Here is a 10,361-nt window from a genome sequence, read left to right as displayed (position 1 = left end):
CAGTCTGGTGAACCCAGTCAATCAAGGGCTTGCTGAGTGTCGTGAGCCTCTGGGAAGGGCAGTGATTGAGCCTGGTGACGCCGAAAACTCAGCCTCCGTGCACCGGTGCCTAATCGAATCTTGGAGACAGAGTTTTGGGGGACGTACAAAAGAATAACTTTATTGCTTTGCCAGGCAAAGGGGGGACACAGCAGGCTCCTGCCCTCGAAAACTGTGTCCCACCTGGGAGGATTTGGTAAGGAGTTTTATAGCAATGATTCAAGGGCGGGGCTGCTGATAAGTGTGTGTGCAGGGCCTGCACTCCTTTAATCTGGTCTCAGGTAATCTCTTGATGAGCTTCTCTTGTTCTTTCTAGCCTCAGGCAGTCTTCTCTGGAATGAAGAATGCTGACATCTTCCATTTATTGGGGGTTTTAGTTCTATAAAGCTCAAAAGATATTGTTATGTGTGTCCCTTGAGGTGAACCAGGACCTGCCCCAAGGCTGCACTATTGTTCTTGGCTCTCCTCCCTTGTCTCCGCATCCCCTCCTTTCCCTGATTAGCAACCGTTAGAATCTGCCCTTTGGAACTCAGGGAAGGTCATGGAGGTGGGAGTCTGCATCCCCTACAAACAAGAAATGGGGGACATGAAAAGGCTTCTGTGCCAGGAGCCCTACAGGGTCCTGCTTGGTTTCACTGGGGCCCCATCCTCATGGTAACAGCCACACCTATTCTTGGGCATCTGCCTCATCCTCAAACGTGGGGAATCTGGCTTTTAATGAGTGACATGCAATCTGTACATTTTAAAATATTTTATTAAAAACAAGGAAAACCAACCAACCAAAAAGCTCAACCCAAGAACTCTGGGTTCTGGGGGTCCGGGAGCAGCTTAGGTCTGCGGGAAGGGTGGAACCTGGAAGACGGACAGTGTGGGGGGCCTCTGACCCCTGGCAGGAAGAGCAAGAGCGGGGGAGGCTGACAGGCAGCACAACCTTCCCCAGGGCTCAGCCCCTTTCTGTGGCATGGGCTCATCCACTTGCGGAAGACAGGTGGGGGTCCTCAATCCCCATAAAAAGGCAGGGTGGGCGGTTCTGCACGGGTCTCAGACCTCTTGGCAAAGCCACCAACCAGTTAGGACGGAGGAGAGGGTGGCCCGGGGCTCGATCGGGCCTAACAGCACCCTCCCCGAAGGCGGGGTTCAGCTCCCCCTCGGGAGATGGGCTCAGACAGGGAGCTGTGCCCCCAAGTACTGCTGCAGCCCCTCTCAGGAGAAAGGGCCCCGATGGGGTGGGACCTGGAGGCAGCCCTAGGCAAGATCCTGATGGGCAGGGCAGGGTCCAGACTCCCATCCGGAGCTCAGTGGCCCCGGGGCAGCGCCCGGATAGGCCGAGGAGGGGGATTGTCCAGGACCGGTTCGGGCCGGGGGCGCACGCCACCTCGGCGCTTCTGCTTGCGCAGCAGGTAGCTCGAGTACTGCACCTCGGGCATGGCCAGCTTGAGGCAGGCCTCGGTGGCCGGGCCGGCGCGGCCGCTGGGCAGGTCGTAGCCCATGATGTCCACCTTGCGGCTAGGCTGCCAGGGTTGCAGCTGCTTGGTGCGGATCTGCGCCGCAGGCCGCAGCACAGGTTCCTCACCAAAGCAGCGCCGCAGCAGGCGCTCTCGGGCCTCTCGCAACTCGCGCGCCTCGCGCTCCACGCAGGCGCGGCCGGCGAGCGCCACGCGGCGCCAGAAGGTGGCGTTGAAGTGGTCGTAGAGGCCGGCGTCGAGCGCGTTCCAGGCGCGCGCGGCCCGCGCGAGAGCCGCGGGGATGGCGGCGAGGCGCGAGCTGGCGGCGCGCGCGTTGAGCCTGGCGTAGAGCACGTCGTCTAGGTCCCAAGCCAGCAGGCGCCGCAGCAGCACGAGCGACTCGTCGAAGTACTCGGCGATCATGACGAGCGAGAAGACCTCCTCCACCTGGCGGATGAGGCCCGCCAGGTAGGCGGCGTCGTCGCGCGGGCTGCGCTCGTTGTCGCCGCCCAGGTCGTAGGCCAGCGTGTTGTGCGCGAACATGGCGAAGTGCTCGCCCGCGCGGTAGTAGGCCTCGGGCGCGCTCAGGAAGGCCTCGAGCGACGCGTTGGGCACGCGCCGGAAGGCGGGGCAGTACTGGTTGTAGTAGCTGAAGAGCGACTCGAACATGGCGGCCGGCTCGCGCAGGATGGTGACGTAGACGGTGCCCGGGGGCATGAGGCGCTGCAGCTCCGCGCGGTCGAAGCGCAGGTGGCTGGCCAGCATGTGCGGTGGCCGCGTGGCCGGGTGCACGAAGTGCGCCGAGAAGTTGCGCGGGTAGCAGAACTGGTGCTCGCAGCTCGGGTGTGGCAGGGCCACGGTCAGGTTGTGGCGCTCGGCGAAGCGGAACAGGATGTTCTGCACTGTCGTGCCCGCAGTCTTGTGCGTCTTCAGAAAGGCTACGGTCATGTGCTTGGGGCGCGGCGGAGAGTCCTGCAGAGGCGGGCAGCTCTGAGGGAACAGCTTGGGGTACCTGCAGGGTTCAGGGGGTGTGCAGGGAGGAGGAAGTGAGAAGGGTGCGGCTTGACCCTGCTTCTCCCCAAGGATGGTGGGGATGGGCCAGGGCTCATCCTGGGCTTTACCCACAGAACAGTAGAGGCGTATGGTGGGCAGCCTCTAAGATGACCCCCGTGATCCCTGCTGACCTCCTGGCATTCACGCTCTTGTGTATTTCCCTTCTCTTGAATATGAGTGGGACTTATTGATGCCTCTTAGGAAGTAGAACAGGGCGGAAATAGTGGGATGTCACTTGTGAGATTACATTATAAAAAGATTATGTTTTCTGTCTTGGTATCTTTCACTTTCTCTAGGGCAGCTCATGCAGGGGACAAGGAGGTACCAGGTGGGAACAGTCCCCAAGGAACGAGGCCCTCAGTCCATCAGCCTGCTTGAAGAGCTGAAGGCTCCGCCACCAACCACTTGAATGGGCTTATAAGTGGAGCCCTTCCAATCAAGGCTTCAGATGAGACTGCATCCCCAGCAGCCAACTTGATTGCAACTCCGTGAAAGACCTTGAGCCAGAGGTATGCAGCTAGGGCACACCTGGGTTCCTGACCCACAGGAGTGACATAATAAATGTTTAATGTTTTCAGCTGCTAAGTTTTGAGGTAACTTCGTTACACATAAAAGATAACACAAGGACAAAGGCCCTTGGAGATCCTTGAGGAATTCCACTTCACAGATGTACAAACTGAGGAACAGAAGGAGAAAAATCATTTCTATAAGTTTGGCAACTCAGATTAAGTCACCAAATCCTCTTGCTCTCTGTCTTCTTTCCACTGGCTACTCACATTGTAGGTGAGTGGCATGGGCTTTGAAGGAACCTGTTGTTATGTGATTCTGTTAAGTCCTCTGGAACCTTATTCATTTATTCAAGTAGTATTTTTTTAAAGCAGCTACTATGTGCCAGGTACCGTTCTAGGCTCAAGAAATATGATAGTATAAAAAACATAATAATCCTAGCGTTCATGAAGCTTTCATTTCTGTTTCCTCATTCCTGAAACAAGGGCCTTCGGGATTACAGGTGACCTGTGAGTTCCCTTCAGACTTTGAGTCACTCTCCTGTTTCTTTTCTGCCATCCTCAGCGTCATGTAACAAGGACAACTCTAAGCAGCTTTGAGAATACCATTGAGACTTCCTATCAGTGGCTGGTTTGGGTTCAGGATAACGTCTGCATGGATGCTCCTGAAGACCAGCAAATCATCTGGCAAGAGGGACGGGGCCCATTCACACTGTTCTCATGGGCAGACCATGTAGCACATGGTGAAATTGAGGCCCTGAGGGGTGCAAGGATTCACTGGGTTCACAGTGAGCCAGGAGCAGGGTCAGGGTTGCTACTAGTCATCACATGGTATCCTGTATCAGGGTGACTGGCTGGGTCACACATACATCATTCCCATTTCATAGATGAGCAAATGGGCTCAGAGAAGTGAGGAGGCTTGGCCAGCACAACAGTAGTGAGAAGTTGTTTGCACTTCTCTGGGAGTGTGTGGCTGAAACACACTGTCTCCATCTTGTCAGCTCCATCGTAGGGCCACAGTCCTACCCCCTCCCCTTTCTGCGAAACTGAGCTTTAGCCTACGAACAAGGGGTGCGTCCAAGCCCGATAAGTTCCCTGCCAACCTTTACGCTTGCCTTCATCCCATGTGAAAACTGCAAGAGTGTCTTTTGCTGATGCAGATGGTTAATGGCCATGAGACCCACCCCCCCGGGGGCGGGGAGGAACCTCATCCTTCCCATCCACGCGGATGTGCTTCTCCCTAATAGTCAGATTCTGTTTTTAGCTCTGGCCCCTTTAAACCCCCCTGTACCCCTTTCGGTGCCGCGGCGAATGCGGCGGAGGCCTCTGGATTGACTGTCCGATCGTTCTTTCCTGCCTGTATGTAAGTTACCCACAATAAACTTCATAGTTGCAGTTTATGGAGTCGCCCACTTCATTTTTTGGTCTTAAAGTTCCTTCTCACTTTGGAGAATATTATTCAACATCTCTGCCTTCTGACAGGGAGGCACTCAGAAGGAGATGCCGAGGGAAGACTCGAGCTGGAATAGAATCCCAGATTACTCACTCAACCCTTTCAGTGAAGTCCCTGCCCAGGGAGGTTGTGTGAATCTAAAGCAAATGTATGGAAAGCGCTTTCAGAACAGAGGGAAGGAGCAAAGCCCATCAGAAGATGGACTCTTCTGGCAGCTTTAAAGAACGAGGGGAGCTCCCGTCTGCTAACGCTAACCAGGCAGCTGACTTCTAGAGGAACCCAACTGCCGAGCCCCGCCCCCTCACCGAGGCCCCGCCCCCTTACCAGCTGAGCTGCGCCCCCTGGTGGATGAGGAGGCTTAAGGTGCTGCATCCTAGCACCAGCAGCAGGATTTTCCTGCGGCTCATCTTGGTGGCCTGCTGCAGGCGCTGGAGGATGGGTGGCATGATGGGGTACCCACCCCTGGACCAGCCAGGGCCTCACTATCCAGGACTGCCTTCGCCGGCACTCATGGGGGCTCCTGGGGCTCTGGTAGCAGGGCCAGTGTTCCTGTGAGGCCTGGCAGGAGAAGGAGGCAAACAGGTTTGTAGCAGGCAGAGAAGATGGGCTCCGAGCCCCAACAGGACTGCTGCAAAGGAGAGCTGCAAAGCGTGGGGTGAGCAGAGAGGCCAGGGAAGATCAGATTCCTACCTCCTGTTACCATGACCCTATCTCCACACTGCTCCAGATAACTTAGTCTTGGGTGGAATTACACGCTCTGGGGTCTGGCCAGCCCTTCAGGCCGTAGCCACTCCCTTCCTTGAGCCCTGTCTCTGCTTTTCTGCCTGCCCCTAATTGTCTTTGTCTCATGGCCATTTGTGTCTGTCTCCCCTGTAGATGTGCCTTAGCACCAGCACTTGGCTCAGGGCACAGAAGTCTCAATTCGGGGTTTCCTCTCCTCTAGGACTCCTTGCCTCATTGCCTCAGCCAACGGTTGGTCTTGACTCCCCAGATGCTGAGCTCCTCAGAAACACTGACCAGGTGTTCACTTTCTTGAGTCTCTGACATGAGGAAGAGGCTTTCTCTACATATTATACTACCACACACTTAATCCCATTTAATCCTCGCTGCAAGCCTAACATAGGTATTCCCATTTCACAGACAAGGAAACTGAGGCTCTAAGAGATTATGTCACTTGTCCGTGGTCATGCAGGTGGTATTAGCAGAGTCTGGATTCAGATCTGTTCCTTCTGGCTCCAAAGTCCATGCCCTCAGACAGTATGTGTGCTGCTTCTGCAGAGAACTGATTTCCCCATCCCTGCCCTGGACTCTGGCAATCCTGCATGCTTCTGAGCCCCGAGGGCCCAAGACCAATAAATCCACGAGGGAAAGAAAGGAGGACTTGAAATCCTGGAACCCTATCTGGATTCCATCCCCAGACACCTGAAACCCTGGCCACCTCATCAGACGATTGCAGTGAGAGGTGCCTGGCCAAGGGAGGGGGGAGGGGAATACAGAGCTTGCTCTGCTGAGACTCTCCAGGAGAGGTGGGCCTCTATCCCAGCAGTGAGAGGCAGGAGAAGGGCCTGGTTTCTGGTCAGTTACCCATCCCCACATGAATGTCTTGGCTCAAGGGCAGCTCCAGGGGAAAGTCAGCTTCAGTAGCAATGACTGCCCCCCAGTTAGGGTGGGCTCTCTGTCTCAGCAGCCTCAGTCTCCAGGTTCAGGTTTGGCTTCATCCTCGCACACACCCGTCTCCAAAGGGGAGGGGGAGCCTGGAACGTTATGGGCATGTGCATGTGTGTGGAACTAGGACACCTCAGTCCCAGGAGGGTTGAGGTAATGGTAAAACTCTTTTGACCATGACCTTCCCCTAGGCCCCTGCACTTGGCTTCCAATCCTTCTCCTTTAGCCCCCCCTTCCCCCAATTAATCCTGGATTACATTTAAACCTGTTTGGGTGGAAAGGTGTACTGGTTACGCCTTTCCCTTCTCTCCAGTTCCCATCACCTGATTTCCTCCACCCCTGCAGATAGCCTTAATCCTCCAGGAGCCAAGGGGTATGAAAGGTCCAGCCACAGAGGGCAACCAAGCTAAGGTCCCTCTGTCTTCAAGGATGGCTAGGGCAGAGGAGGGCTGGCGCTGCCCACGTGAGGCTGCCGGCAGGAGGGAGCCACAGCCAAGGCCCTCTCAAGGTGCACACCTTCTTTCCCTGTCACTTATCCTGCCTAGAGGACTTGGTGACCAGGCAGGAGTTTCCCAAGGGGGCCAAGTGGAGGGCCAGCCTACTCCCATCTTTGCTCAACTCACTGAAACCACCCTATTTTTCAGTGGCCTCTGGGTCAGCCAAGGAGAGGTCAAGCCTGGAGAGAGCTGCAGTGGGACTCTCCCTGGGAGACGCTTCAACCAGGCCATATAGAGAAGGGTGATGGGGTGCTTGGTAGCCCCCTCCATCCCACTCCCCTCCATGGCTTAGCCCTGGGCAGCCAGCCAGACCCCAGTCTGAGGCCCACTGGGTACAGGGTATCATCACCACAAGAATCCCCTGGACACCAGCCCTCCAAGGTGGGCACCAGCTTCTGCGTGTTCCCGGTCAATGACTGGACGCTTACCGCCTTCAGATACAGCCTGGTCCGTTTCTGAGCAGCCTTGGCTGTTCAGAAGTTGTCTCTGGGACAGCTGGGATCAGCCTGCCACTGGCGGCGCCCTCCTCCCCTTGTCCCCTTCCACCTCCCACTCTCATGGTTGCTAGTACTGCCCTGCTACACCACACGAACCGTTTTTTCTCCATGACAGACCTTCAGGTATTTCAAAGCAGTAACCCTGTCTCCTCTGGGTGGGCACTCGGCCAGGCTAAACATTCCAGGTCCCGAGAGAGGGTGCTGCTCGGACACTGGAGGAGGCCTCCCTTCCCTTGGCAAGTTCACTCCGCGATGCCTATTCTGGAGACGGAGTCAGGTCACTGGCACCCAGGAAGGGGGCCACCTGGGGCTGGGTTTCTCTTTGTAACCTCCGGGGCGGTGTGGGGTGGGCGGCAGTCTGCTGGGGCCAGAATTTAGAGCAACAGCCCTGGCTCCTGCCCCTCACTTGTTTCAGACTACTCCCTGGCATCCCCGGTGCCTTCTCTGTGGAGACAGAGTTTCCCTCAGTCGTCCGAGACAAGTCAGGGTGCCCAGCCTCATCAGAAAATCAGTGCTAATTTTAGTCAGAACAATCAACCTCAGGCTGCTGCCTGGTTTTGCAAATTGCTTTCCTTTCTCCAGGGAACCAAAGAAGAAATGGTTTAGCTAGCCAAAGCTTTGAAAACCGGCCTGGATGCCCACCCACTCCCACATAAGCCCTTTGCTCTCTCCCTGTAAGCTCTAGGGCTGATATTGGTGCCTTTGGAGGAGGGGGGGGGCACCCTGGCCTGGACCACCCGCATCTGACCGTCGGATGACCTGGAGACTCTATCCTTACCTGAGGATGGCACAGCCCACTGTGTAGGGCAACTGCCCAGTGCACTAAAGAGGAAAGGGCCAAGGGCTGAGCGGGCTGCAAATTAGTGGCCCAGGAGATCAAATATTTTTCAACCTTCTTTTTTTCCTTCCTTTCTTCCCCCCCAACCCCCGGCCTGCGCCAGGTCAGCCCCCCCCTCCAGTCCCCTCTCCCTGTCATCCACCCCCACGTCATCCCTGCCTCTGAATTCCCTTCATCCTCCTCTCTCCATCACTACTGCCCACCCTCCCAGCCCCCATTCCCTCAATTGCATCCCAGCCTCCCCCAGGGATCGGTCACTGGGATCTGGTCCCCATAAGGGATAGGCCAGATTCTCTCTCACCCGCGTCCTCTCCTGCTCTGCAGGGGGCCAAGAGCCCGCCTCCTCATGCTCTTCGGGGACTGGCCCCCACGGCACCCTCCCGCCCAGCCGGCATCCCCCATCCTGGTCCGGTCCACCCCCGCGCCTCCAGCCCCAGGCCGTCCCGCTGCAGTACTCACGCTGAGCGAGCTCTGCTTTGACCCGGGTTGAGGGTGGTCGCCGCTACCTCCCAACCTTGGCCACGAAATCCGCTGAGGGTCCGAGGGCGCTGGGGGCCCTGCGAGCAGAGTGCTGGTCGCTCGCCTCTCCGCGCCTGGATGGGATCAGGTGGCAGCGTCAGCTCAGCTCCGCTGCTCTTGGCTCTGCCCGCCGCCCGCCCCCCATCGCACACCGGAGGCGGAGGCGGGGCGGGGGCGGGGGCCGGCGAGCAGGGGAGGGGGAGGGGAAGAGGAGTGGGAAGGGGAGGGGGCAGCCCTGACTCGCAGGCTCCCCGAGAACACTCTCCGAGTGGCGTCTTCGCATGCGGGCATCTTCCCTGGGCAGCCTTTGCAGAGTCTGGACACCAAGGTGGCCAGCTGCTTGCCCTCACTCTACAGGAGGGGAAACTGAGGCCTGGACGGTATCTGGATACTCCGGCTTTGCTGGGCCCCACTGGTCACCCTTGGGAGAGTTAGAGACACAGGTACATGTACAAGTACCTACATGGTTTCCCCCCACCCCCTTCTCCTCTTTCCACCTCCAGCCGAGAAATACCCTCCAGCCTGGGGTCTGGTCCCATCTTTCCTCACACCCCTAGGGACCCTTTCCTTTCCAGCCCCTGCTGCTGACCCACTCCTACTCTGCACCGAGTGTCCAGATCCACTCACTCTTGGCCAGAACTGTAGTGGGCCCGGGACCCCTGCCTAGGCACTTGTGTGCTGGCAATCAGAGAACCCAAGTTCAACCCGGGTTGAACTTAAGTTCCGGAGTCAAGAGGCAACTTCCTGGGCCTGGATGCTTCCAGCTCTACAATAGGGAGCTGTTCTTGGAGCTGTTCTCAGGCTGCAGAGATGATACATGTGAAGGCTCTGTGTGAACTCTGTGTGAGGATCCTGAATTTTCTACTGCCTTCTTTGTCCTTAGCTCCAGCCACCTGGGAGCCAAGCAGCAGCAGCTCCCAAAGTCGTACCAGACACCAAGAGCCCCAGCCGCACATTTAGTTATGTGGTTCTCAGGAACCCCTGCTTTCTCCTGCCTTCCTGGCCTGGTATGGCAAGGATCCTGGAGCTGGGGTAGCCACCCCAAACTGGGACCTTGCCTGGTATGGGAAGGAGGGGACTGGATTCCGTGCTAGACCCACACAGATAGGTATCGTGTGAGGGTCCTTGTTAAGGAGAAGGGAATGGGGACTCTCAGAGTCAAGAGAACTGCTTGTGGTCCCAGTTTGACCCCTTGGGGACATCAGTGTCTCTCTGCCCCTCAGTCTTCCCTTCCGCACAACTGGAGGAGGGTCATATCCTGCCTGGGTCCCAGGGCTGTTGGGAGAAAATGAGGCCCCAATTGGCCTGTCCTTTTCTGGCCCTGGCTACATTGCATCTTCACCCATCGGCCCTTAGTTTATCCTGCCTCAGAGACCCCCAACCTCTTCCCTAGCACATACACATGCTTTGGGGCCTTTGGCCTCAGATGACCTGCAGTGGCTCTCCAGTTACAGGGAGCAGAAAGACACTTCCTCTGGGTCAGGAATGGTGCTGCCTGAGTGGGCTGACAAGCTGGAGGGGAGGGCACTGCTGTTCTTTCTTCTGTCCTTTCTGGGTTTGGCTTCTCCTCTGGGAGTGTCAGGAGACTGGGATGGTGGTAGTGATGAAAAGGGGAAGGTCCAGGTTTGGGTGGGAGCAAAGAGAATTTCCTAGCCTGGGTTAGGATGTGAGCAACCTTCCTGGTCCAGTCCTTTTCTTTGTCTCTCCTAAATCTCACCTTCCCTGGACCTGACATCCCATTCTTTTTTCCCTGCTCCCAGCTACTCCTCTGTTGGGGGTGGTTGGTGAAATAGAGCATGCTAGAGAGAAGATCTGAAAGATGTGGGTGTCGGGGGAAAGGAGACCATTC

At 56.9% G+C, this 10,361-nt stretch overlaps 1 protein-coding gene across 1 annotated transcript; it reads right to left on the bottom strand.

Annotated features, from left to right (window-relative positions):
• Positions 1-775: 775 nt before the first annotated feature.
• GAL3ST3 (galactose-3-O-sulfotransferase 3) lies at positions 776-8,650 on the bottom strand. The gene is made up of 3 exons (XM_067748269.1): positions 8,453-8,650; positions 4,821-5,054; positions 776-2,496 (listed from the first exon to the last, which is right to left on the bottom strand). The coding sequence occupies exons 2-3, from the start codon at positions 4,940-4,942 to the stop codon at positions 1,335-1,337; spliced, it is 1,284 nt and encodes a 427-aa protein (XP_067604370.1). The 5' UTR covers positions 4,943-5,054; positions 8,453-8,650; the 3' UTR covers positions 776-1,334.
• Positions 8,651-10,361: the final 1,711 nt, after the last annotated feature.

Source organism: Pseudorca crassidens, chromosome 9 (genome assembly GCF_039906515.1).
Source record: "Pseudorca crassidens isolate mPseCra1 chromosome 9, mPseCra1.hap1, whole genome shotgun sequence".
In the NCBI taxonomy this organism is placed as follows: domain Eukaryota; kingdom Metazoa; phylum Chordata; class Mammalia; order Artiodactyla; family Delphinidae; genus Pseudorca; species Pseudorca crassidens.
Note: the sequence above shows the minus strand (reverse complement) of the source record. Positions and strands in the feature narration are given on the sequence as shown.

What these genes read in the sequence shown, in the direction of transcription:
- GAL3ST3 (XM_067748269.1), bottom strand. Translation starts at nt 4,942, where the DNA reads ATGCCACCCATCCTCCAGCGCCTGCAGCAGGCCACCAAGATGAGCCGC. An exon ending in CAGGGGGCGCAGCTCAGCTG is followed by an intron (nt 2,497 to 4,820) that starts GTAAGGGGGCGG and finishes TGAACCCTGCAG; the next exon opens with GTACCCCAAGCTGTTCCCTC.